Source organism: Eucyclogobius newberryi, unplaced genomic scaffold (genome assembly GCF_026437365.1).
Source record: "Eucyclogobius newberryi isolate DKJ021-1_F unplaced genomic scaffold, fEucNew1.0.hap1 SCAF_17, whole genome shotgun sequence".
Classification (NCBI taxonomy): domain Eukaryota; kingdom Metazoa; phylum Chordata; class Actinopteri; order Gobiiformes; family Gobiidae; genus Eucyclogobius; species Eucyclogobius newberryi.
The window spans coordinates 9,845,623-9,873,046 of record NW_027315801.1 but is presented as its reverse complement, the minus strand read 5'-3'; the positions used below and the strand labels follow the sequence as shown (position 1 = coordinate 9,873,046).

At 41.6% G+C, this 27,424-nt stretch overlaps 3 protein-coding genes across 4 annotated transcripts; 1 reads left to right on the top strand and 2 right to left on the bottom strand.

Annotated features, from left to right (window-relative positions):
• Nucleotides 1-70: 70 nt before the first annotated feature.
• Nucleotides 71-12,707, bottom strand: LOC140362792 (voltage-gated purine nucleotide uniporter SLC17A9-like). Its single transcript, XM_072448985.1, has 13 exons — nt 12,561-12,707; nt 11,186-11,383; nt 9,090-9,229; nt 6,530-6,629; nt 6,320-6,444; nt 6,157-6,247; nt 5,995-6,091; nt 5,797-5,884; nt 3,808-3,842; nt 1,433-1,548; nt 1,284-1,339; nt 1,174-1,203; nt 71-833 (listed from the first exon to the last, which is right to left on the bottom strand). Exons 1-13 carry the CDS (start codon nt 12,671-12,673, stop codon nt 664-666), a joined length of 1,359 nt encoding a protein of 452 aa, XP_072305086.1. The 5' UTR covers nt 12,674-12,707; the 3' UTR covers nt 71-663.
• Nucleotides 12,708-14,872: 2,165 nt separating this feature from the next.
• On the bottom strand, nt 14,873-17,865 carry LOC140362791 (glucose-induced degradation protein 8-B homolog). Of its 2 annotated transcripts, none has more exons than XM_072448984.1 (5): nt 17,681-17,865; nt 17,277-17,404; nt 17,002-17,198; nt 16,668-16,865; nt 14,873-16,594 (listed from the first exon to the last, which is right to left on the bottom strand). In XM_072448984.1, the coding sequence occupies exons 2-5, from the start codon at nt 17,395-17,397 to the stop codon at nt 16,421-16,423; spliced, it is 690 nt and encodes a 229-aa protein (XP_072305085.1). In that variant the 5' UTR covers nt 17,398-17,404; nt 17,681-17,865; the 3' UTR covers nt 14,873-16,420. The 2 variants fall into 2 exon arrangements, with proteins under 2 accessions (XP_072305085.1, XP_072305084.1); XM_072448983.1 differs by having other exon boundaries at nt 17,772-17,846.
• A 5,050-nt stretch (nt 17,866-22,915) lies between these two features.
• On the top strand, nt 22,916-27,172 carry dnajc5aa (DnaJ (Hsp40) homolog, subfamily C, member 5aa). The gene is made up of 5 exons (XM_072448982.1): nt 22,916-23,075; nt 23,837-23,961; nt 24,043-24,256; nt 24,861-25,032; nt 25,647-27,172. Exons 2-5 carry the CDS (start codon nt 23,852-23,854, stop codon nt 25,748-25,750), a joined length of 600 nt encoding a protein of 199 aa, XP_072305083.1. The 5' UTR covers nt 22,916-23,075; nt 23,837-23,851; the 3' UTR covers nt 25,751-27,172.
• The last annotated feature ends 252 nt before the right edge of the window (nt 27,173-27,424 follow it).

Below are 27,424 nucleotides of genomic sequence, written 5' to 3'. Positions count from 1 at the left end.
ATAATAATAGTAGCTTTACAATGTTGTGCATCATTAATTCATCACACACACATTATTGATGCGTAGACTGAAGTGAGACGGCCACTCTGTGCCATCAGCCCCTCCGACCACCACCAATCAGTCGCATTCATACTAGACAATGTGGGTGAAGTCTTGCCTAAAGACACAATGACCGTTTGCAGTAAAGCAGACTTGGGCATTGGCGGCCCCTGGGGCCAACTGTGGCCCATGGCCTATTTTAATCAGGCTCTTTGGCAGTTTTTGATCATTTCTATTTCTATTTTTGAAAACGGTCTTAGCTGTGGAACATGTGGCTGCATGAGTGTCCTTAACAAAGATCACATTAAATACAGCTCATTAAAAAGCCTATATTTTACAGAGAAGTGATTATAACGATAAGAATTTATTACACCAATGATCGAGGTCGTCCCAACCCTGCTTCCGATCTGACGATATTAGGGATTCTCGAGGTGGTATGACCACAGTCATTAAAGTCTTTTTTACACAATTCCCTCAAGAAAATATGAGGATATTTAAATACGCTTCGGGCAACAACTTAATTGTGTTACATAGTCTGTTTTGTATAACTTCAATAAGAGAAACGAGACAACAGAAAACTGAATATCTGCAGTCACAAGGCTTCATGTCGGTGTGGGCCAGTGCTCAGATGACAGTGACCGGACTGTAGCTTTTCAGGTCGAGGCGCTGAGCATCTCCAAATAACAAGTACACTCCCAAACCGGACAAGTTTACCAAGGCCATGACGGAGAAGAATGTAGCCCACGTCTGTGTTACTTCAATCAGGTATCCAGACAGAGAGACCATCACGACCCCTGCACACAGACACTGTCACACTGGGCCCTCAGCCTCATGTAAAAGTCACAAACCGAGTGATTCTGACCGGCTCAACAAGAGGGGAGAAGTCAAAACTATCTCGCCTGCAGAGGTTAAGCTGCTACAAATTAAAGACATTACATTTGTCACAGAAACACACAGATATTTTACAAATGTTTGGTGATGCTAAAGATTGAACATTTTGTCACAACCAGTGGAATGTCATCTATGTTGGTGGACCCAAAGAAAAAACTAAATGATGTGCACTTTGGACAGGCCATACTTTACAGTAGTGAGCATATCTTTTAAAAGGCATTGCCACATAATTGGGTTACTGACCTGACAAAGCACCCATCATATTCATGAATCCTAACAAGGAAAAAGTTGAGTTACTATTGCTCAAAATGTAATCTGTAAGAAAGATGCATCCAAAATGAGCAGAAACAGACCATAGAGGGCGCCAGCGCACGATGGAGTGAGATCTTGCACATTTACAGACACACCACTGAAAAGAGACATTTCATCACATACAACAATCATGTTTGTGAACCTGAAATATTAAGAATAATGTTTATTTCAGTTTGTCTTTTGCACTAACCCGCTGGCGAACGTGGTAGCTGCAATAGCCAAAGTGGTGAGCATGACAGCAGTCGATAGTGTGATAGTATCAGACATGGGCAAAATGACTAACGCTGGAATCCCCATAGAAATAGTCTAAAAAACAACAATGACACATATTAATGCAATACATATCATTTCATATTTAAAACAATGCTCTGGTATATCTCATGTGACTCCAGTGCTGTAGTGGGTCGAGTAGCCAAAATATTTACTTAAGTAAGAGTAATGTTATTTTAAAAAGAATATTTCTCAAGTAGTAAAAGTAGTGGCATAAATAATAATATTTGAGTAATAGTTGTAATCACACAAATCAAATCTGAAGATAGGGTAGTGCAAATATTCAAAAAAAAAAATGTTTTGTCAATTTTAGCCTTACTCACAGGGAAAGAAACATAAACCTTTATTCATGTATTGGAGTGACTCCAAACAGAGTGAAATGATGTCATCAGAAAACTCTTCAAGAATTCCCTCAAGTGAAGAAGGCTGTCCCAGAGAAATGCGATCCATATTCCCAGTAAGATAATACCACCCAGTCCCACAGCAACTCATGTGAAACTTGCTGTGCTCAATGTCAGATCTTTATGTAACATGTCATTTTTAATTAAGAATTGTATATCTTTTCATAATCTTGATTTTATGTTTTTAACTGAAATATTGCTCGACAAAAACACAGTTTGTCTTATAAAATCAGCTCCACCCACTTTAACTTTGATGATATGCTTTGAAAATCCTTCATGTTCTAATGTTGACAATTTGTTGAACTCTTGCTACATCTAGTCTTTTGAATGTTCAAAAACCAAGACTAAACCCAGACTCAATCTGACTAAACCAAGACTAAACCTAGACTCAATCTGACTAAACCAAGACTAAACCTAGACTCAATCAGACTAAACCAAGACTAAACCCTAGCACCAAAGTACATCTTCAGACATTGTTAGTGCCATATGAACCATCTCCGACTCTGAAGACCTCAGGGATCGACCTCCTGCTGGTGCCAGAGTCAGGACTAAACATGGACCGGCCTCCTGCTGTTGCTAGAGTAAGGACTAAACATGGACCGGCCTCCTGCTGGTGCCAGAGTCAGGACTAAACATGGACCGGCCTCCTGCTGGTGCCAGAGTCAGGACTAAACATGGACCGGCCTCCTGCTGGTGCCAAAGTCAGGACTAAACATGGACCGGCCTCCTGCTGGTGCCAGAGTCAATATTAAACATGGACCGGCCTCCTGCTGGTGCCTAGAGTCAGGACTAAACATGGACCGGCCTCCTGCTGGTGTCAGAGTCAGGACTAAACATGGACCGGCCTCCTGCTGGTGCCAGAGTCAGGACTAAACATGGACCGGCCTCCTGCTGGTGCCAGAGTCAGGACTAAACATGGACCGGCCTCCTGCTGGTCCCCAGTCAGGACTAAACATGGACCGGCCTCCTGCTGGTCCCCAGTCAGGACTAAACATGGACCGGCCTCCTGCTGGTGCCAGAGTCAGGACTAAACATGGACCGGCCTCCTGCTGGTCCCCAGTCAGGACTAAACATGGACCGGCCTCCTGCTGGTGCCAGAGTCAGGACTAAACATGGACCGGCCTCCTGCTGGTGCCAGAGTCAGGACTAAACATGGACCGGCCTCCTGCTGGTCCCTAGTCAGGACTAAACATGGACCGGCCTCCTGCTGGTCCCTAGTCAGGACTAAACATGGACCGGCCTCCTGCTGGTGCCAGAGTCGGGAATAAACATGGACCGGCCTCCTGCTGGTGCCTAGAGTCAGGACTAAACATGGGCCGGCCTCCTGCTGGTGCCAGAGTCAGGACTAAACATGGACCGGCCTCCTGCTGGTGCCAGAGTCATGACTAAACATCAGCATTCTAAATTTTATGGAGCTCAAATCTGAAACAGTCTACCTGAGGTTGTAAAATGGGCCCCAGAATTCAGGCTAAAAATTGTTCTGTTTAGCTGCAGCTCATTCAATTTAATTACATTCTAAAGTAATTATTAACGCTTTTATTTATTTTTTATTTATATTGTATTGTGATTTTAATATGTTTTACTATTGCTTTGAGTTAATTTTGTGCTCTACAAATAAACTTTGATTGATTGATTGATTGATTGATTGATTGATTTGTAATCGAGTACTGCCCTCCTCTGCCCCACTGCCATTCTTATACTGTACGTGAATTATCCTATCTTCTATGTGAATATTTGAGTTTGTTGACAGCATTCACAGTTAATCCACGTATTTGAAAAGGCACATGTGGCTTATGGTATGTGCTTTGCCCCGGGAGGCGCTGTGGCCTGTGATTACATGTTTAAAGGACTGAACCTCCCAGATTTTAACACCGTGGATATTTATTGGAGTTACCTGCATGATCTTTCTCACATACAAGACCGGGTATCCTGCAAAGAAAACCAAATAATAACATTTTAGGTATTTACAATGTCATATACAATACGGTCTATGTCTATTTCAAATACCGCATACATTGTTGGTTCATAATTGTTTGTGTGTTTCATAATTTATTCATTTTGTGAATAGAAAGAATAACATTGAAGACCTATTATGCTTTTGTTGCCGCTACGCATGGGCGCTACGCATGCCGTTGTGGCAGTAATTGTTTTGAAATGCTAAAAAACTCTCAGCAACGAGCATTAGGCCAACATTAGGCGGCGGGTGCGGCGCAGAGCACCAAGTCATTGGTTCAATAACCAATGAAACGGGTAAAGAGAAGTGAAGCCACTGCTGGATTCGAACCCTGGTCCCCTGCGTCCCGACCCAACGCTTTAGGGATCTTCTCAAAATAGGTTGAAGCTGAAATAACGTAATTTTTTTCATCTCTCTCTGGACCCCCTCCCCCCCTCAAAAGACGAAAGACTGGCTTCACATAAAATGTTAACGCGTTGATAAAACGACAGTAGCTTGATAGACCCTGCTCACCTTTAGTCCCTGAACATTCTTTGGTATGTTTATCAGTAGAAGTTATGAATTCTCCAAATAATGTCACCTGTTGCGTATGTTTGTTTACTCAATCCACATGGTTCACCGTGGCCAGCGCGGGGAGCAGGGCGGGTGCTCTCTCGCACGGGGAGCGCGTACAGGGGTGCACGGCGCACCGCGGCCCGTGCGCACAGTGCGTTGTGATCACGGCGCGCAGTGGCCCGTGCAAGAGAGCACCCGCTCCACTCTCTCATGTGGATTGAGTAAACAAACATGCGCAACAGGTGACATTATTTGGAGAATTCATAACTTCTACTGATAAACATACCAAAGAATGTTCAGGGACTAAAGGTGAGCAGGGTCTATCAAGCTACTGTCGTTTTATCAACGCGTTAACATTTTATGTGAAGCCAGTCTTTCGTCTTTTGAGGGGGGGAGGGGGTCCAGAGAGACATGAAAAAAATTACGTCTTTTCAGCTTCTACCTATTTTGAGAAGATCCCTAAAGCGTTGGGTCGGGACGCAAGGGACCAGGGTTCGAATCCAGCAGTGGCTTCACTTCTCTTTACCCGTTTCATTGGTTATTTTTGTTGAACTGATGTATGATTGGCTGCATGTAGAAAGTGGGCGGGAGCGTAGAAAATGCACGGTGTTTACAGCACGTCATGTTTGCTAAAGGTAAGACTGACATTTATTTTCTAGGTCGACTAGCCTAGACAGCAGAGCATCAGTCTGTAGACATTAGTGTTGTGATTTCGAGCCCTGTCAGGTACGTGTATGTTTTTCATATTTGTTTTGTCACTGATTGTTTTAAAGAACACCAAGATGTACAATTTCTTGAATAACTAAATGTCACCCCTGCTGTTCTGTTCAACGTTTTTTGGAGGGAGAAGCTCTCTCAGAAGGCAAAAAGGCTGTCTTTGCCTTTGGAGGGTTACTGTGTGTAAGTGCACTAAAACCACATCATATTGGCCAGAATGACCCCCCTCCTTTTCTTTTTGGGCTAAGCCCCGAATGTTTAGGATGTCTGGCTCCGCCTCTGCCGCTACGTCTATAGTGAATGTGTGACACCCATGGCTCATTATTTTATATTTTGGACATTTTAAATTGCAGTCTGCAAACTCCTGGTTGGAAACTCTGGTGCTAAATTCAGCCTGCCCTGTGTATCACTGATTAAAAAGCAAAAATGTTTTAAAATGTACAAAGCAGTGGCCGTATATCGGGGCTCAGAGAAACAGGGATTTTCTCGACTTCATTCGAAAAAAGATTACTCCAACATTTATGAATCACTATAACTATACATTAGAGTGGGTAAATGAGAAAAACATAATTAAAAGCTTGTACACGTTAAGCAGAATCTGTCTCTTTAAACAGGTCAGTGTATGGATTTTCTCTAAGTAATTTGTGCGTTTTATACCTTTAGTTATAAGAAAATCTGAGGCACACCCTCCAAAAAGAACTGTCGGAATCGCAGCTATCCACGGGACAGTGTTGTACACCCCTCCCTGTAGAAAAAGTCTGAGACTTAGTGACAAGTGAAATCATAATTGGCCCAAAAACACTGGCTGCACTTGTCACAAAACACAGTGGTGAAATGGGTGAAATGAGGATTTACCTTTGCATTCGGAAACGACTCCTCAAAATACGTTGGGAGCCATGACACAAGAGCATAGAATGTAGAGGCAGAACACGCATGAGCAATCATCATGGACCTTCACACAAAAATGCAACTGTCAGTGACTGGACGAGTCTGTTACGACTAGACTAAAGACCTTACCAGACCGGTGCATGCTTTATGAAACTCAACCACTGTGTTTTTGACTGACGTGGACCATCTTCAAACAGTTTCTGTTTGGGAATCTCTTTGCCTACAAAACAAAAACAGTTGCATATTCAATTTAAAATAAATCTCTAAAATATGCAATTCCTCAAATGAGTACCTTTTACCAGAAAGTACCAACTCAGGAGCGCCCAAAGCCCACTTAGAAAACCAATGCAGTAGAACAGATATTCCCATCCATAGTTCTTCAGCATGACTGACCCCAGACCGCCAGCCACCAACATCCTGAAACAAACAGAAACGCAAAGGATTTAAATGTTAATTTTATGGGGATTGGTTGAAAAGAAAAATAAAAAAATAAAAAACATACCCAAAATAACAGCCACTTTGCCAAATACTCAACAAAAATCCTCTTTCCGCTCTTACCACACGATATGAGCACAAACTGGCCAAAGAAGGAAAGAACACACCTGCAACAAAACAGAATTACATACAAATTATTAACCATTTTTCACTGCATCAAAATAAAATTCAATCAATTGTAAAAGACATAAGCAACCTATTTAAGGTTCATTTTGTAGCTTTTCTGGTGGAGGGTCTGCTTCAGTAAGATAAAAAAAATAAAGAACACTCATTCTTACTCAGACTCGCCTCTACACAGATCTGACCTGTAACTTGGCCTGCTTGTCTCCATGGATATAGATATGTTTAATACATATCCTAGAAGGTTCAAGACAAAGCAATGACATCTCCATGCACTCAAGCAAGAGATGGACCCACCACCGGAAAAGTTACATGCACCTTTAAGTGGCATATTCATGAATCAAGCACAACACTTTAAATAGCAGCGTCTCACACTGAAAGGTCTCACACTGAAAGGTCTCACACTGAAAGGTCTCACACTGAAAGGTCTCACACAGAAAGGTCTCACACAGAAAGGTCTCACACAGAAAGGTCTCACACAGAAAGGTCTCACACAGAAAGGTCTCACACAGAAAGGTCTCACACAGAAAGGTCTCACACAGAAAGGTCTCACACAGAAAGGTCTCACACAGAAAGGTCTCACACAGAAAGGTCTCACACAGAAAGGTCTCACACAGAAAGGTCTCACACAGAAAGGTCTCACACAGAAAGGTCTCACACAGAAAGGTCTCACACAGAAAGGTCTCACACTGAAAGGTCTCACACAGAAAGGTCTCACACAGAAAGGTCTCACACAGAAAGGTCTCACACAGAAAGGTCTCACACAGAAAGGTCTCACACAGAAAGGTCTCACACAGAAAGGTCTCACACAGAAAGGTCTCACACAGAAAGGTCTCACACAGAAAGGTCTCACACAGAAAGGTCTCACACAGAAAGGTCTCACACAGAAAGGTCTCACACAGAAAGGTCTCACACAGAAAGGTCTCACACAGAAAGGTCTCACACAGAAAGGTCTCACACAGAAAGGTCTCACACAGAAAGGTCTCACACAGAAAGGTCTCACACAGAAAGGTCTCACACAGAAAGGTCTCACACAGAAAGGTCTCACACAGAAAGGTCTCACACAGAAAGGTCTCACACAGAAAGGTCTCACACAGAAAGGTCTCACACAGAAAGGTCTCACACAGAAAGGTCTCACACAGAAAGGTCTCACACAGAAAGGTCTCACACAGAAAGGTCTCACACAGAAAGGTCTCACACAGAAAGGTCTCACACAGAAAGGTCTCACACAGAAAGGTCTCACACAGAAAGGTCTCACACAGAAAGGTCTCACACAGAAAGGTCTCACACAGAAAGGTCTCACACAGAAAGGTCATTCGAATGTCGAAACGTTTAGTTTTTTCCTAAAAACAGAGTCCAGATGACTGCAACTGAATCTTTTTCTCCAGGTCTAGTGATGTGTATAATTCTACTTCCTGGTTGGACATGAGCAGCAGATGTGACATAGGTAGAGGTGAAATTCGGCTCTCCCTGATCTCCCCTCTACTGTTTCACGACAAAAACACAGATAAAGGGGTTTCACAATTTACAGATGGTTAGGGTTAAGGTTAACAGATCATTTAGTTAAGGTTCATGCTTTGGGAAAGAGCTGATAACCAGCATGTTGTGAGTCAGGGGATCAGAATTGCCCAGAAAAAGCTGATTCACTCCACAATTGGTTAATAGTTAGCAAAACACAACAGTGCTTATGCCAGAGGTGGTTGATTCAAAAAAAAAAAAAAACTGGCTGCATGGGTTCGTCTGTATCAATATTTATTTATGAGCTTTTATTTGCATATAAGGAAATGTCTGTTACCACTGACGATATAACATATGACAAAACTAGTGCAACTGGCTCCAAAGAAATGTTATTGCTTTTCCCGGAGATAGACGTTTAAGGACAGACTGTGGAATATTTAAAGCAGATAGTGGAAAGTTACGAAAAGTTACATAGTGCACTTTTAATGATATATTTCTTCAGATAGAAATAAGTATACAGGGATTATTCAGATTAAGTGAGGTTTAAAATACTACAAATGATCACCTTTTTTGTGAAAAAATTTGTACAATCTGGTGTTGACGCTGACCCGGAGAATAAACTTCACAGACCTTTGTTTATTTAAAGGTGTGCGTTAGATCGCAGAAAGGTAATTAAAATGTCCACGCGTAAATTGTACTGAATATATTACGGACTTTACTGCCGCGTATGCACTGAAAAGAGCAGAGGAAGAGATCATCCGTGTGTGGCTATATGTAAAGGGATATATGTAAAGGGCTATATGTAAAGGGATATATGTAAAGGGCTATATGTAAAGGGATATATGTAAAGGGATATATGTAAAGGGCTATATGTAAAGGGATAGTTATCAGGACTGGTTTAGCGCTGTGTTTTGTGGCGTTCTCATTTGGTAATTTGGATTTCCCTGTGAACCGTGGCTGCACGCTGCTCTTTCGTTTGATGAGCTCACCTTGCAGCAGTCCCATGAGGAAGCGGGCGGCCGCCATGAGGAACAAGGCGTGAGACGAGAGCCGGGCTAGGAGCGGAGTCAAAGCAGTGACCAGGCTCCAGGACATGGCAGACATCAGCAGAACACGCTCTCCACCGATTCTAAAGCAAGACAGCATTTAAGATCAGTCACAAAAGAATACAGTACGGCCACATGCAATGTTTTTACATTCAGCACCAAACTGATTATGAGTTGGACTTGGGACCCCAGCTTTTATTAAGTTTATCAGTTGTTTTTCTACATCTGCCCACTGTTGAGAATTACATTTGTGATTCTGTAGTTTACTAAAGTATGTACATTTAATTAGAAGTGGAAGCTATAGCAGAAAAGGATACAAATGCAAACTTGCCATGTAATCTTTAAACTAAGGAGACTAATGTGATATTCCTTCACTATTGTAGGTACATCTTCTTTTTTTATGCAATAAATGAAACCCAAGGACCAAATTATTTTTTTAAGAGTCATTTTTGGTTTTATTTAACACAAAATGATCTCCCTTGTCATGCAGTTGCAATTGTAAATGTTTTTTCAGAATCAGAAATGGTTTATTCCAATGTCAATGAACAAAATTCACAGCACAGTGAGTGATTGATTATTTTTTTTAAGTTAAAGTGACAGGTGTTTAGGAGTGTTCATAAGTCCAACTGCTGAGGGAAAGAAACTGTTCTTATGGCTGGAGGTTCAGATCCGGAAAGACCGTAGCCTCCTGCCTGAGGGGAGTGGCCTCCTGCCTAAGGGGAGTGGCTCAAATAGTCCGTGTCCAGGTTGAGAAGGGTCGGCTGTGATCCAACTTGTTCGTCCCAGAGCCCTGGAGACGTACAGATCCTGCAGAGATGGAAGTCTGCAGCCAATCACCTTCTCAGCAGAGCTCACAATGCTCTCTAGTCTCTGTTTGTCCCTGGCTGTGGCTCCAGCGTACCACACGGTGATGGAGGAGGTGAGGATGGACTCAATGATGGCCGTGTAGAACTGCACTATCATCTGGGCTGACAGCTTGGCTTTCCTCAGCTGCCGCAGGAAGTATTCTCTGCTGGGCCTTCTTGATGAGGGAGTTGATGGTGAGCTCCCACTTGAGGTACCGGGCGATGGTGGTTTCGATGGCGAGTTCAAATCCAGACTCTGACTCATTTACTGCATGTCCTCCCTTCTTTTTCAACCCCATTTCATTTTGAGCTGGCCAGAATAATAAATCCAATGGGCCAAAAGAAAATTCTTTAAAAAAAAGAAATGAATTAAAACAATCTTTTGCTGTAAGATTGTTAAGGGAGACATCAAAGTGGAGCGAATCGCAAGGGCTGTGATTGGTTGATTTACAAGACTAAAAACTGATCAAAACCGATTGGAACCATTAAAGTGTGGCACAAGTGTTTGTACACAAGTATAATATGAGAATTTATTGTCCTAAAAAATAAACAAATGCAAACTAAGTTGCTTGGATTCCATTGATGCACCATTGATCAGGTCTGAGTCTGGACGTGAGCACGGGACTGAATGGAGCATAAACCAGCCGGTCCACAGACAAACAGCAGAAGCAGGTATTTTGTCTGAGCCGTCGATGAATTAAAAGACATATTAGGTTATTTGAACTATTTTTTAGCTTTTTTTAAAGCCCAGATTTTAATGGTGGGTGAGAATATTTTTTTATTATTTTTTTCAAAGGATTTTCTGGCCCACATGCTGCATGAAATGGGGACAAGTTTTAAAAAATATTTTTCAGCAAGGAAAAGACGTGTGTTTGAATAATCGCATGAAAGATATGTCTAATGCCAAACTGCAGAACATACCAGATAAAGTGAAACTAGTAGTGGAACTACCCAACAAACAGGTTATGCAGTCACATTGACTGACGTTTAATTAATAAACTTGCCCTTAAATAGTGTCCACTTAGGGAGTGTCTACAGAGCCGCGGCGCGCGGCCGAAACTGCATGGGTTTTTTGTGCCGCGGCTCCTGAAACTGCTGGGCTATTTGACCGCGCCGCGGCTCTGCAGCCACGGCCATGAACTTATTGCATTTCTTTTCCCATTTGTGCAGCTCTAAACGTGTATGTTGTCTTACCTGTCACTGACATATCCACCCAGGATCTGTGTGATGCAGTAGCCCCAGAAGAAGCCCCCAAGAACGACTCCAGTGTCAGTCTTTGTCCAGTGGAAAGTGGAGGCCATGGTGACGGCACAGATCGGCATGGCCATGCGCCCACAGTACAGGAAGCAAGTGCCCAGGAACAACACCACAGACCATCTTCGGGTCAATGGTCTGGAAGAGAGGCAAAAAGCATTTGGCTTTTTATTCAAAAAATTGCTGATACTACGTCACCACCGAAACATGACTTCCCAAAGAGGATTTCCGGATGCATAATAGAAATGCCCGTCCGCCACTCTCCCTCACTCACAACTTTAAATCCCGCCTAAAAACATACCTCTTCACCCAAGCCTATGACCTCCCCTACCCCTAGCCTCCTCTACCCCATTGCCTACTTTTCTACCCCCTGTTACATCCCCATCTTTTTCTTTCTACCTCTTCTGTCTTGTTCATTTTATCTGTATATTATTCTGTACGTGTATTGTACGTGCTGCCCCCCCGTCTGTAAATACCCCCCCTTTTTTTGTACATGTTCAGCGTCTTTGGGTCACTGAAAAGCGCTATATAAATAAAAGTTATTATTATTATTATTATTATTATTATTATTATTATTATTATTAAATGACAATGTTAAGTTGAAAATAGCCTTTAAGAAAATAAAACACAGATACATTTTATAAAACCCTATGTTCAATTTCTTGCCAATTTAAGTTAATATAGTGTGGTTTTTACAATGAGGTCCAGAGACATTTTACCGGTAAATATTTTTTTACTTTGGGAGCATCAACCTGAAAAATTGCACGCAAATAACTAATGGAATCCTTAAATAATTGTCTGAATATATGTTATGCATAACATCTACTCAAAATTGTCTGAATAAATGTTATGCATATTTGGTCGGTCTTCAATATTATTTTTTATTTTTGCATTCTGACCAATTTTTGTTGGCCCTTAGACTTCCTGCTAAATTGGCCCAAACAACAAAAAGTAATACTTTTCACTGTAACATTTGAAAACTTCTGCTATATTAACCTAAATAAACCCACATTTTGATGAGATATAGACGTAATATTAATGTTCCAAGTCTATTATTATTCTCTCCATTATTCTATTCTGACAAAATATTTAACGACAAGAAACAGATTTAAGTTAAGTTATAAACTTTGTAAGGTTTATAACTTATAACAAACACAACCACATCCTCAAAACATTTTAAGAAAAAATACTTTTAATTTATAATGTGACAAAGTGACAAGTGTTTGTCTTGAGATGGCCCTGTTCCTCACTCTCTTTACACTGATGTGTCATATAAGACACGTTGTGTAGTTATTTCATGGCTCGTGCCTCTTACCTGGACCACAGCGTTTGATCCTCTTGTGACGAACATGACTTCAAATCCTCGCTCTCCAAAAGAACGCAATTCAATCCGTTTTTGTGACCATTCTGAGCTGAAACGACAGCCATGGAAAAACCTTTCCTCCCGTGTCTTCCCCGCTCTGATCTCCACTAAACTCAAAAACCCCGTCACTTATCCTCGGGCTAAACTGGACAGACAGGTTTCAACTCATACTGCAACTGCATGGTTCAGATGCGCCTCTTCTGCGCTGAGAGTGCGCCTCTTCTGCGCTGAGAGTGCGCCTCTTCTGCGCTGAGAGTGCGCCTCTTCTGTCTGCGCCGCGACTGCACAAAAGACGCATTTTCATTGAAGACTTCTGAAAAGCAACTTTCTAACTTTCATCAAGAGTTAAGCTAATTGAGCGTGATTTACAATGCTTGCGTAACTACTAACAGAAGAAGAGCGCTACTTCCCCATTGTTTCTCGCAAAGCTGAGGGCTCCGCCCATTTCCAAATTATGGAGCCCGTTTGTCACGTGCTGACGGTTCCCAAGCACAGGGCCGAGGACAGAGAGTGGAGCGCAATTGTCATTTTGATCGTTTAACTCCTAAAGGTAAAAAGGAAAAATCTGTGGTCGACCAGTTCCAGTTGGTCCAGTATTTATTCCGGTCATTGGCTCTCAAACATTTACACAAAGCAACCTATGGTATAAGTCTCACTCAAGACTGGCCTCAAACCAAATCAGAATCAGAAAGGTTTTACATTTGTCAGGGAACAGAATTCACAAACTAGGAACTTGCTTTGGCATTAAGGTGCAACAGACAACAATAATAATAATAGGACCAAAATATATAGTAAAAAAGGGCATGCATAAAATGTTGTATTTACAAATCAAATAAAAAATCAATTTGGTCTGAATATACACACCAGAACAGATTCTTTCCCTCTGAACACAACACTCAACACCAGCCATTTTCATAATTATTCAAACCAATAACCAATCATTACACTTTTTTTTTTTACAAAAAAATGTGTGTATGTTCTTTTTGATATAGTTGGATCCTATTATTATTCATTGTTGTATGTTGCACCTTAATGCTAAAGCAAGTTCCTGGTTTTTGAATCCTGCTCACTGAAACTGAAATCCCTTTCTGATTCTAATTAGGGTTAGAGAAATTATAGTCCAATATTGTATTTCCTTGTATTTTACTGCAAGACACTGCAGGCGATTATTTTTTAAAATCTGAATTGAATTTAGAGGTATATACATTTAAGATCTATTTCAGTTTTTATCATGTTTTAATAGAAAATAGATCATTCATTTTCTACCGCTTGTTCCCTTCCGGGTCGTTGGTGACTGGAGCCAATCCCAGTGACTTTGGGCCTTAGGCGGTGTACACCCTGGACACTGGCCAACTCGTCGCAAGGCCAACACAGAGATAGACATGACAGACATTCATTCACTAGGGCCAATTTAGAGTCACCAATTCTTGCCTAACACATGCATGTGTTTGGACGGTGTGAGGAGCCGGAGAACCCAGAGAGAACCCACGGTAACACGGGGAGAACATGCAGACTCCACCCAGAGAGATCATGTGATAGACCATTTATGTGTAAAAAGTGCACATATTTGTGAATATTAAAAATGGTTGAATCTTCATACTATCTACGTATTTATGATAAAAAATAATCTTAGAAAGATTACATATGCATTATCTCTGGAGGAACGGCTCGTCCTGACCCGAAGACATCAAATCATGTTATCTTTGTATTAGCCAAATCAGCTTCCACTGAACATTAGTGCAACTGTCTTTATCAGGTACATACGTCATGCCTCATTTTGTTTACATATTGATGGCAAAACGTAGAGGGAATTTGAGTGAATTATAGACATTACTTGATAAAAATGCAATAAAGAGAAACATTTTTGAGAGTTAAAACTTAAATAAATACTACAATTTGGCTTAGAATGATAGTTATCAACAAAAGTCAAGTTAAACCTGTCAAATCTTATGTCGACAGGTGCTGCTTTAAGGGCTGATCCATTTGTCCAAATGGAAGAAGAAAGCTCTTTAAAGTTATATGTTGCATATAAATCTATGGACACAAGTTGATTAAGTGAAATTATTTCTTTAGATGCAGATTGGTCTATGGTGTTTCCATGTGAAAGCTTTTATGTAGCAAGGTGACCTGTAGCGTTCTACTTTAAAATAAGTCGGTCGGATATGTGTGTAAACAAAGGGGAAAATGTAATAAAACCTTGTAATGGTTCTCAGTAATTGACTTGTTTGAAGCCCTTTGCAAAAATAAAGTTGAAAAACAGAGCACAAAGTTTACCTTTAATTTATTTTAATAATAGCAAATTTCATCTTAAAAATGTTCATTAATAAAAGAGATGTAAGCTCTCCAAGTCTTAATATTTTTTACATGACAATGTTTAAAAATAATAACTAGCAGCAAGTTTCTCAACAAAAGTAGGTTGAGTGAGGCTTATACCTTACTCAAAATAAACATGCAACATAAAGTGAAAATGCAAATGATTTGAGTGAACTTGAATCACAAATGATTTCAGTTCAATTTTCAGGTTTAAATAACATCAAATAAAAACATAAAGACACCATACTGATTTTCAGGTCAATGGAATTCAAAATGGTAAACTCTCCCGGGCACACACTGTTTTGTTTTTTTGCTGTAAAGATGTAGGCAACTCAACTTTGTGAAAACCACTCCTTTAAAAGAGTTTCTGACACAAAAACTGTAAAGATGTTTCATAGCTTAGTGACAAACTAAAATCAAGCTTCACTCCTAATATGTTTGAATTGTCTTGTATGAAAAATAATAAGCAACATATTCAGGTTTATAGGAATTTGTAATAAATGTAAATCTGTTCATTTGTGATGGTCTGCAACACGACAAGGTACACGGGTTTTGTGTTCGGATTTTTGGAAAGTGCATTGTACTTTATAGTTACCTTCTTAAAAAAATAAGTCGCTGATGATAAATACTAGTACTATTAACTAGTAATAATAAATAAAAAAAAACTTTAAAACTAAAATTAAAAACAGCCTTTTCGGAATCTGAGAATCAAAAGGACGTAGGCAATATTTTAGGTGACATTGATTTCAAATGATTATCAAATGATAATCTGCCAAAAAAGGCCACTGCACGGCGGCAGAGTGGCTAGTACTTTCAGCTCACAGTCAGAAAGTTCAGGGGTTTGACTCCTGGGCCTTTCTGTGCCTTTTTGGAGGCGAGTTTCATCCAGTTTCCCCCATTAACCTAAAACATGCACCATATCCTCCGGCTAAGGTCCTGACCAAGACTAGCTGAAGATCAGCAGATGGATCCCGGGCGCTCCACTGCAGCAGCACTGAAGGATGGTCAAATGCAGAGGACAATAAAGTGTACCATAACCTTAAAAATCTCAAGTGCAGTAACTGGCTCTAGAATATATAGTTCAGGTCTTGAAGTTTGTGCTGAAAGGGAGTTCTTATTTAGTGCACAATGGTTTAAATTGTAAGTCAAGAATGTATTAAAAATAATAATATAAAGTGTTTTTCCGTCTTTTTTGTGAATATTGAGCTTTTTGGATGAATATTATAAAGAAAGGAAACTTAGAACCGTGACTTGATATTTGACATACTGAATTGTCACGTATGAATCTTTTGATCCCCAGCTCTAGTGTTTTACTATAATTCTGTCCAGGATTTCAGTGAATTTATTGTGTTTTTATACTAAACTTGTATTTCACAAAATGTTAATAGTTTGCAGAGTGGGATACTGCTTATAATGTAAAATAACAGTTTAGTTTTAAACATGTTACCTTGTTGCCACAGTCACTGATAGATCATAAATTATAGACAATCAGAGTAGTTTCACTTTGGGTCCTCGATGGTGCCTGTGCTAAGGTCAGTCATTTTGGGATATTTGACTTTCTTCTGATCCAGCTCGTTCTGTGCCCACAGCAGTAACTTCAGAAGTTTAGCCAGCTTCGGTGTGGACTCCCTGTTTTCATAATCAAGCACAGCTTGGTTCACCTCACTCCAGACCTGTATTTGATAAGAAAGAAATTACAAGACAAGGCATTTGTAAATGAACAGCCATAAATGAAATACAACTTGCCTTCTGCCGTTGCATCATGTTGAGCAGATCTCCAAAAGGGGAGTCCTCTGGGTTGTCAAAAGCCAAGAGTGCAAGTGTCCGCTCCATCTCTGTGAGGCATTCGCGACTCTCCTCTCCCTGTTCAGCCAGTTGCGTTTGTGCAAACTCCAGTGCCGATTCAGTTTCTCTGAGACGGATCAACTCAATCAAATGTTGCTGCTGCAGAAGAGAAAATAATTGCAAATTTTTTCAGTGTATTGGGTTTTGCTTTTGCAATAATGATTTGGTCAACTTTATGCAATGTAATTTGACAACACAGATCAATCAATATGAGTGGGGGCCCATACAAACATACCTGCAGATGGAAATACAAGTATCGGTTTGTGTCCAGCAGCTCTGGGTGCAGACTGTTGATGAGGGCAATAGCTTCTTGTATTTGCCCCTTTAGGATCATTTCTCTGATCTTTATCCTTTCATCTAAAGAGTCCAAATCCACACTTGGCTCGATCCCTGACTCCATCCTAAACTTCTCTGCAGCCTCTTTGAATCCCTCTGGATAAAGGGACATGAACACAGAAGAAATCAAACGGGACAAACATAAACGTACAAACACTTTTACTCTTTACTCACCTGTCACTAGGTAATTCATGATGAGTCTGTTCATATCAGCCCGCTGTATGTGCACATTGTTCAGTTTGTCCATCCACTCCTCTTTTGTGATGTCCTCTGGCTTTTCAGCATAACTCATCATTAGGAACCTGCGGACAAAAGTGGAGCAGGGAAACATAAGCAAGACTGACACAGCTTGACCATGTTTAGTATCGGCACGTACAGCATTTGCAGATGTGCAGAGAAAAACTGCAGAACCCAATGATTTATACAAAATAAACAGCGCAACAACTATTTTTGTTACATTAAAAAACAAACTGCAGCCTCCAACCAGTGATTTGAAAACCTGTCGCCGCTTCAAAACAAACGCATTTCCTCCTCGAGCGCCGCAGCTGTTAGCCCGATGTGCGCAAACCCACACTCACCTGCGCACAGATCCTCCAGATGCGCCTTTTCACGGGTCTGCGGCTTAAAAAACAACTGCGCACAATAAACAAGGTTATTTTAAGAATTTACATAGAAAACTACGCACAGACAATTCAACCTTATCGAGGTTAGCTAACTAACCGAGCTAGCACGCACATCTCGCGAGATTCAGTTTGTTGTGAGATCCGTGATTGGCCGGAGCTGTAACGTCATGGTTGCTGAGGCAACTCTCCTCTGTGATGGATCAGATCTGGACCAATAATGGCTCAAATGGATGGGATAATCAAATATTTTGGAACGACATGTATAATGTTTGTGAATAGAAACCTTGATATTGTAGTTTTTCCTGGCCGAGAAGGAGAGTCTAAGGACAGAGGACCCTGGGACATCGTCCCTCGCCACCACAGACATTGTCTGACTTCATCGCCACCACAGACATTGTTGATTCATTTCTCCCTGTGGCCCTCAGAGGCAACTGTTGTTGTGATTTTGGGCCTTACAAAAATAAATTGATTTGATTTGATTTGATTTGATATGAACCCACACCACACAAACAAATATACAGACTTACATTTGCTTCAAGAAAAAATAAACATTGTAATGGGATATTCACAGTCCATAGACAGTACTTAAAATCTAGGTGTGTAAAGTCTAAATGTGAATATATTTTTCTTGAATATATTCATTTTCAAATTTTATTTAATTTGTTTATTATTTCCCCACAGTTATGATTGCCATTTTGATTATTAAAAAATAAATAATAATAAACTAAAACAATAAATAAATTAATATAATTAGAAATATATTAATTTATATATATATATATATATATATATATATATATATATATATATATATATATATATATATGGAATACTTATGCTTAAAAAAGTCCAGGCCTAGGGGCTAATCCTAGGTCAATTGGCCATCAAAGTTCTGTGTCTACAAAAAACAATACAATACAAAAAACAATACAAGAAGTTTTTAATGCCTGTTACTTTTCCTAAAATGATTTTTACAGAGGAGTAAAAAACACCCAGTTTTAGGAATCTACAAACTTTTCTGGTTCTTTTCAATGCCCTGGCAGTGGCAGTAAGCTTTAGTTTTGTGTTTGATAACATTGTTTAAGTTGAAATGTACACAATGTATTTAAGATAAGATAAGAGATAAGACAATCCTTTATTGTCCCACATGGGGAAATTTCATTGGTGCAACGCAGGTAGATACAGAGGTAGATACAGAAGAAAAGAACAGATCACTTATAGGAAGTTTGAAAAAACACTTTCAGTAGAAGATCTCCTATAAACAAAAACTCCCATAGACAAAACCCAACAAGGGATGGAGGGGAAAAAATAATAAAGATAAAAATAAATACATAAATACATAAATACCATTGCATGTGATCACGACAGTAATTGCACATGAATATGTTTCACGATGGCACATGGATTGCAGATGAATTTCACAGTAATTGCACATGAATCACGACAGTAATTGCACATATGACGGAATTGCACATGGTTAGGTCAGTATTGTGAGTGTTCAGAGCTAACAGTGTTTGTTATAAAGTCTGACAGCAGCAGGAAGGAAAGACCTACGAAAACTTTCCTTCACACAGCGAGGGTGGATCAGTCTCTCACTGAAGCTGCTCTCCAGAGCGGACAGAGTGTCCTGCAGGGGGTGAGACTCATGGTCAAGCATAGATGTGAATCTAGCCAGGACCCTCCTGTCCCCCACCTCCTGCACCGAGTCCAGAGCGCAGCCCAGGACGGAGCTGGACTTCTTGATGACTTTGTCCAGCCTCCTCCTCCCTCTCTGTGATGCTGCTGCTCCAGCAGGCCACACCGTACAGGAGGGCCGATGCCACCACGGAGTCATGGAAGGTCTTCAGGAGTGGCCCTGTCACTCCAAAAGACCTGAGTCTCCTCAGGAGGTAGAGCTGACTCTGGCTCTTCCTGTACAGTGCGTCTGTGTTATGAGTCCAGTCCAGTTTGTGGTTCAGATGAACACCCAGGTACTTGTATGAGTCCACTCTCTCAACGTCCCGTCCCTGGATGTTCACTGGTGAGGGGGCAGTGGGGTGACATCCACCACCATCTCCTTGGTCTTCCCCGCGTTGATGAGGAGGTGGTTCCGCTGACACCAGTCCACAAAGTCCTGCGCCAGTCCTCTGTACTCCGCATCAATGTCGTCCGTGATGAGTCCGATGATGGCAGAGTCATCAGAGAACTTCTGCAGGACACAGCTGTCTGTGTCATGTCTGAAGTCTGCAGTGTAAAGGGTGAAGAGAAAGGGTGCGAGGACAGTGCCCTGGGGCGCCCCCACACTGCAGGTCCGAGTGTCAGACACACAGTCCCGGGCTCTCACAAACTGGGGTCGGTCCGTGAGGTAGTCCAGGATCCACTCTGCCAGGTCATACTCCACACCAGCCGTCTCCAGCTTGTCCCTCAGGAGCAGCGGCTGGATGGTGTTGAAGGCGCTGGAAAGATCGAAGAACAGGATCCTCACAGAGCTGCCAGAGCTTCCAGGTGAGAGAGAGAGCGATGCAGCAGGGAGATGACGGCGTCCTCCACTCCGATGCCAGGCCGATATGCAAACTGCAGCGGGTCCATGGCTGAGCTCACGGTGGAGCGGAGGTGGTCCAGGACTAGCCGCTCCAGTGTCTTCATCAGGTGGGACGTGAGAGCCACCGGCCTGAAGATGTTGAGGTCTTTGGCGCGCGGTGTCTTGGGCACAGGTACCAGACAGGAGGTCTTCCAGACCTGTGGTACCACCCTCAGCTTCAGGCTCATGTTGAAGACATGCTCCATAACTCCACACAGTTCATCTGTGCAGGACTTAAGGAGCCTGGGGCTGATAAGATAAGATAAGATAAGATATTCCTTTATTGTCCCACATGGGGAAATTTCATTGGTGCAACGCAGGTAGATACAGGAGGTAGATACAGAAGAACAGATCACTTATAGGAAGTCTGAAAAACACTTTCAGTAGAAGATCTCCTATAAATAAATAAAAACTCCCATAGACAAATAAATAAATAAATAAATAAATACCATTGCATGTGATCACGACAGTAATTGCACATGAATATGTGTCACGACAGCACATAGATTGCACATGAATTTCACAGTAATTGCACATGAATTGCACATGAATTCCAACAGCAATTGCACATATGACAGAATTGCACATCAGTATTAGGTTAGGTCAGTATTGCGAGTGTTCAGTACTAACAGTTCTTGTTATAAAGTCTGACAGCAGCAGGAAGGAAAGACCTACGGAACCTTTCCTTCACACAGCGAGGGTGGATCAGTCTCTCACTGAAGCTGCTCTCCAGAGCGGAGAGAGTGTCCTGCAGGGGGTGACACTCATGGTCCAGCATAGATGTGAATCTAGCCAGGACCCTCCTGTCCCCCACCTCCTGCACCGAGTCCAGAGCACAGCCCAGGACGGAGCTGGACTTCTTGATGACTCTGTCCAGCCTCTTCCTCTCCCTCTCTGTGATGCTGCTGCTCCAGCAGGCCACACCGTACAGGAGCTGATGCCACCACAGAGTCGTAGAAGGTCTTCAGGAGTGGCCCTGTCACTCCAAAAGACCTGAGTCTCCTCAGGAGGTAGAGCCAACTCTGGCTCTTCCTGTACAGTGCGTCTGTGTTATGAGTCCAGTCCAGTTTGTGGTTCAGATGAACACCCAGGTACTTGTATGAGTCACTCTCTCAATGTCCCGTCCCTGGATGTTCACTGGTGAGGGGGCAGTGGGGTGACATCCACCACCATCTCCTTGGTCTTCCCCGCGTTGATGAGGAGGTGGTTCCGCTGACACCAGTCCACAAAGTCCTGCGCCAGTCCTCTGTACTCCTCGTCATCGTCGTCCGTGATGAGTCCGATCATGGCAGAGTCATCAGAGAACTTCTGCAGGACACAGCTGTCCGTGTCGTGTCTGAAGTCTGCAGTGTAAAGGGTGAAGAGAAAGGGCGCGAGGACAGTGCCCTGGGGCGCCCCCACACTGCAGGTCCGAGTGTCAGACACACAGTTCCGGGCTCTCACAAACTGGGGTCGGTCTGTGAGGTAGTCCAGGATCCACTCTGCCAGGTCATACTCCACACCAGCCGTCTCCAGCTTGTCCCTCAGGAGCAGCGGCTGGACCTCTGAAGTGGCCTGTTCATCTTTAATGATTGTGGCTCAGAATTTTGTGGAAAGTGAATACTTAATATTTTATTTAACTGCTACTGAATAAAAATGCTGATGCACTTTACACTTCTTTTGAATTTATTTTGCACGTAAAATTACGATTAATCGTGATTGATCAGGGAAATAATTTGATTAATCCCGATTTAAAATTTTAATCGTTGCCCAGCCCTAATATATATATATTTTAAAAGACACACAGTAGTCTGGCATAGGTCTCCTAAAGTACTTTTTTTTAATGTATTTGTAAAAGTACATTTTTAAAAAAGTAAAATGTTCCATTGTCCATAGTTATTTCGGTCCAGTCCTTGGTAGTTGCTTGTTATTGCTTTTGCTGCTGCCAAGGGTCCATCAATTGTTTCCATTGTTGGTGAATTACTGTTCCAGATAAGTATTTTTAAAGTCAAACCGATGTCAGTTTGTAGTACCTCTATAAATACTTGGGCAGTCACAAAACTGAAGCCAACCACTTTTCAAATGAGCTCTAATGGAATGCATACAATTGATTTCAGAACCAGCAGTGTTAGTAATAAAATATTATTCAGCTCGAGGTTGAGGCGGGGGAAAAAAGAGAGGAAAGGAAAGGTAATTGTACCGGATTACAGTTACTCAACTTTCGCATTAAAATATGAATATGTATTTTTGGTACATTTCTATTCAGTCAGTCGCTCCTCAATATCAAGTTTATATTATATGCCTATATATTAAGTTAAATGCCTATATTTATTGTGTAGCCTGAACAAAATAGCAGCCACTGTTTGGCCTATGCTGGTGACATGTAAATATTAAAGGTGCACCAAGTAACTTTTCTGGTGGCGGGTCTGCTAAAAACCAAAAAAGAATGACCTATAAAGCAATAGTCTCATAAAATACGTATTATTCGTTGGACCTATACAATTTGCATTTAGTCTCTTTTCTCTGACAAAAACGCTCAAAACAATATGAATAAAGTTTATGATCTGGACTTCAGCTTTGCCATCACCGCGCACGCTCAGGCTCGGGAGCGCGCGCGACCAGGCTCGGGAGCGCGCGCGCAGGGTCGCCGTGGGGTACCGCGAGGGTGGGGGCGGGGCCTGTCACTGCAGCAGCTGTCCATGGTTGTAGCGCTGGGTACGTGCGAGATGCGGCCATAGTAGTCACGCTCCTCTGTCAGAAATCAGGAGCTGTCGGGATCGTTGTTCGCTACGTAACGGAGCCGGCGTACAGGTGAGCCTCTTTGTGCGTTTGGATGACACTCTTAAATCAGAGACACGAGCCCCTGCCCTTGACAATTACTGCTGACGCCACATCCCTCTCTGTGCCGCCACCGGAGCAGGCCAGGAAACAAACCAATATGGATGCTGCGCGCTACGGCGGTGATGCTGATGCTGGCAGAGATTATGTGCATCGTTTACACAGGCTAATTCTCTCTTCGGGCAACACACGGTCGACTGCAGGCTACAACTGGACAAGAAATGTGCAATGAATGAATGATGTCAAAACCGACGCTGACGTGCAAACGAGCTGCAAGGCTTGAATCGGCCAGGGGCTGTCGTTTTTTCACAGTGACAGCCTTTTCCATACATCTACTAGACATAAAGCGTTTTCTACTTGAACCTTTGCAATGTAGAGACGTTTTTTAAAATTTCTATACCCTCTTATCATTTTAAGGTGACAGTTAATGAAAGATGAGGCCAATTCAGCATTATTGGGCCTAACCATGACATAACCAGCCAACTGCAGGCCTGTAACACTTCAGGATGGCTTTATAAATGATCATATTGCGTTTTAAAGTGATCCATTCTTTCTTTGCTTGCTTATTTTTATTCTTAGTTACTGAAGGCCTATCGGTTGCACGCAGCTCACCATATCTATTGTTTTTTATAGGCAGGCCTTTCTTGACCTGCCCCCCCCCCCCTCCTCCTCCTCTTTCTGTAATTGTTGTGTAACCTTTCATGCAGGGATTGACATGTCTGTTGTGTGCTCAGTTTGGGTGAGACATCATGGCCGAGCACCAGAGACAGCGCTCGCTATCCACGGCTGGGGAGTCTCTGTATCTGGTCCTTGGGGTTGACAAGGTGGCCACAGGTGACGATATTAAGAAATCGTACAGGTAATGCGTCCCCATTACGTTCCTTTTTACGATCTGTGTGAACATTTGGAACGTATTTTGTAATATTTGTGTCGCTCTCAGGAAATTGGCCTTAAAATATCATCCCGACAAGAATCCGGACAATCCAGAAGCGGTTGACAAATTTAAAGAGATAAACAATGCTCATGCAATTCTCAACGACCCCACCAAACGAAACATCTATGACAAATATGGTTCTCTGGGTCTCTACGTGGCTGAGCAGTTTGGAGAAGAAAACGTGAACACGTACTTTGTCCTGTCGAGCTGGTGGGCAAAGGTAAGTGCCACCGTAGACAATGTATTTGTATTTTTCTAATAAAGGGACAATGCCGGTATATAAAAAAAACAACATTTACCCATAAATATGCAGGATTTTAGCCAAAGCTTCATTCCCCTTCTGGACCAAAGCCACACAATCCGCACAATTAATAAAGAATTCATGACAAACGGTCAAGACATAACCCACTCGTACGTTGTAAAACACAGACATACTAATTTAGCACATTCACTAAGTATTATCATAGTATTAACCACTCTGTACAATCATGTAACATGGTCTATTTATTGCTGGTATTGTATAAAATGCTTACAATTTTCTTTCCTTTTTATATTTTTGTAATTTTGTGTTGAATGGAGCAGAAGGATCGTGGTTGATGTCGGATGCAAACATTTTTACGGAACGACGTTTATATTGCAATGACAGAAATCAGATGGTAACATTCTGAGCCTAAAATTATTGACAGAACCACATAGACAATGACTTATGTAGCTCTACATTAGACACATAATCGTAACATAACTATGGTACAACGTTACATCCCCATGATTGAATACTGAACATGTATCTGAGCTCTCTCTGGGTTTGCTCTTCTGCTCCACAGGCTCTGTTTGTTCTGTGTGGAGTGGCGACAGGCTGCTACTTCTGCTGCTGCCTGTGCTGCTGCTGTAACTGCTGCTGTGGCAGGTGTAAACCTCGGCCCAGAGAAGCACCGGACCAGGAGTTCTACATGTCTCCCGAAGACCTGGAGGCCCAGCTGCAGTCTGACGAGAGAGGTGAGGGTTTAACAGAGCCACAGAGGTTTGAGCGAGGCATTGTTGGGGCCGATGGCACAGATTAGCAGTCTCGATTCTCTCTACCTCAAGTAGCTTATGAGTGAAGGGGGAATGAATAATGACTACAATGTTCAGGTTTTGTGTTCAAGTGACTTTATTGGTACCTGTAGATACATCTGTTGTGCGGTGTTGAAATAAGCTCCTGTTCCGACAAACATTTCACATTTACTGTTACAGATTGTAATCAGGACACACAAGTTAACAAGTGTGCTGTTCTACGAGCTTGTGCAATTTAGCTGTTTATTAAAACCACAATCGAGGAAGGGAACAAGCCGCAACGTAGCACTTTCAGAGTTTTGTCAAGCTTGGTAAGGGCAAAACAAATGTAAGGCATTCTTCTAAGGAAAAAGGAAGGAAAAACGTCGCTGTTTTCCTAAAAAACCTAATAGGTACATAACATTATTGATATTTTATGAATTACTGAACAACACTGACACTTTAGCATTACTGCAATCCGTTCACCTTGGTACAAACAAATATTCCTTTCATCTTCAAACTCTGAAACCTGAAAACAAGCTGTAATTGAACATGTGCGTGTCTGTGTGTGCTGACAGAGGCCGGTGGAGACCCCATAATGCTGCAGCCCTCAGCAACAGAGACGACTCAGCTCACATCGGACGGGCATTACTCTTACCGCACTGACACCGGCTTCAACTAGACGCCCCCAAACGACGCCCCTGGTCGTACCTGTGTCCCTACTGTGTACCAGTCATAGGCAATTTATTTTACACTTCACAAAGAAAGCCACGCAGAAGAGGGAACAAGAGAGCATGGCTTTAAGATACGAACTCCGCAGACATGCCCTCCCTCCTTTGATCGGTAAATTTTCGTACAATACAAAGTGCAAATGGCAAAACAACTAAATTATTTCCATGAACAACACTGTCCCCTGCAGTATGTGTTGCATCATGTAGTAGCATGCACTCTTGGTTAACAGAAAATCACCAGAATAACATTGCTATGGCAACATTTTTTACTTTGCAAGGTTCATACGTGCAATGTGTTAAAAATAGAACAATTTACAGGAAAGATGATAGAAAGAGTAGTTTATTATTGAAAGTGTGAAATGTGCGTTTGTTACAAGGTTTATAGCCACCAATAATTCACCAACGACTGTCTTCTGTTGTAGATTTAACGGTAATGCAATATTAGGCTCATATAACAACAGTTTATTCATTGCATTTCAGGTGTTTATTGTGTGATTAACAGTTTGTTTAATGACTGAACTGTATCAGCGTCAAGCCAAGCAGCGCAATTCATTTCGCTTTTCCTCTTCACAGGCTTCTTTCCAATTTAATATTTAACATTCAGTCTTGGTAAAAGGGGAAGGCATCGGTACATTTTGATGCAGTCTGGAGAGATAGTTTTTATCGTCAAAGTAAGTCTAATGCTGTGATAATTTCCCTTGTTGATTCTGTCTTTTTGTAGAGTGAGAATTTTATTTCGAAGCATATCGTTTGAGCCAGCACTAAAGGCAGCTCGGGACTTTTTCATACTTCTGAATTTCTATTTTTTCGTCACACGGTTGTTACCAATTGTACATCTCTGCCACTCTTCCATCGATGCTAATGACGTGTTTGAATTGTTTACAACTGGTGAGCTTCTGTTGCCCACCCTATGCTATTAACAGTATGGATGTTGACCTCCGTGGTATGTGTCCTGTGATGAAGAAACATAGATGTATCTGTCATGGCTTTTTCTTTGAGAAACTGAAAAACGCTACTGTAAATGTTCTTAGTTGAATGCACTGTGTGTTTAAAAAAAATATAATGGGTCAATGATCAGGAAGTAACTCCACATATAGTGTAATTATAGTGAAATGGTTATAAGATGCAATTTTTTCTTTATTTATTTTAAACTTTGCCATAATTCCAAATTTGATTGGCTGTCGTTTTACCCGGTGTTGTAAAACCTCTGAATTGAGCAGGAATTATTTAATAGTTAAAGTTGCTTGTACATACACTTTACCCATATAAAATATAAATCTTCAAAGTTTATGTTGTAGCATGGTACTTGTGTGTTTGGATGAAAACAAGTGGATTGTTTGCTGTTGTTGAATAAATGTTCTTGAACATTTGAATGTCTCTTATTAATTATTACTCTGCAATATACAGTTTCTTGTTTTTGGATGTAGGAATTTCTATGGAGTCCCAAGATAAACCAGTAAGATAAGATAAGATAATCCTTAAGGGAATAACCGGTAGTTCTCATCATTAGTCGCAATGATCACTGCATCACCTTGTACACTTGTACACTTTTGGGGCTCAATATGTGTACTTTTGCGCACCTTTCCTTTGCAATTAGATTTGAGAAGATGAGTGCTGAATAAGTA

What these genes read in the sequence shown, in the direction of transcription:
- LOC140362791 (XM_072448983.1), bottom strand. An exon ending in ACTTGTATTTCCATCTGCAG is followed by an intron (nt 16,866 to 17,001) that starts GTATGTTTGTAT and finishes TCTCTTCTGCAG; the next exon opens with CAGCAACATTTGATTGAGTT. An exon ending in ACATGATGCAACGGCAGAAG is followed by an intron (nt 16,595 to 16,667) that starts GCAAGTTGTATT and finishes TATCAAATACAG; the next exon opens with GTCTGGAGTGAGGTGAACCA.
- dnajc5aa (XM_072448982.1), top strand. Translation starts at nt 23,852, where the DNA reads ATGGCCGAGCACCAGAGACAGCGCTCGCTATCCACGGCTGGGGAGTCT. An exon ending in GATATTAAGAAATCGTACAG is followed by an intron (nt 23,962 to 24,042) that starts GTAATGCGTCCC and finishes TGTCGCTCTCAG; the next exon opens with GAAATTGGCCTTAAAATATC. An exon ending in GCTGCAGTCTGACGAGAGAG is followed by an intron (nt 25,033 to 25,646) that starts GTGAGGGTTTAA and finishes GTGTGCTGACAG; the next exon opens with AGGCCGGTGGAGACCCCATA.
- LOC140362792 (XM_072448985.1), bottom strand. Translation starts at nt 12,673, where the DNA reads ATGGCTGTCGTTTCAGCTCAGAATGGTCACAAAAACGGATTGAATTGC. An exon ending in CCTCATGGGACTGCTGCAAG is followed by an intron (nt 6,630 to 9,089) that starts GTGAGCTCATCA and finishes GTTTTGTTGCAG; the next exon opens with GTGTGTTCTTTCCTTCTTTG. An exon ending in TTGGTACTTTCTGGTAAAAG is followed by an intron (nt 6,248 to 6,319) that starts GTACTCATTTGA and finishes TTTGTTTTGTAG; the next exon opens with GCAAAGAGATTCCCAAACAG.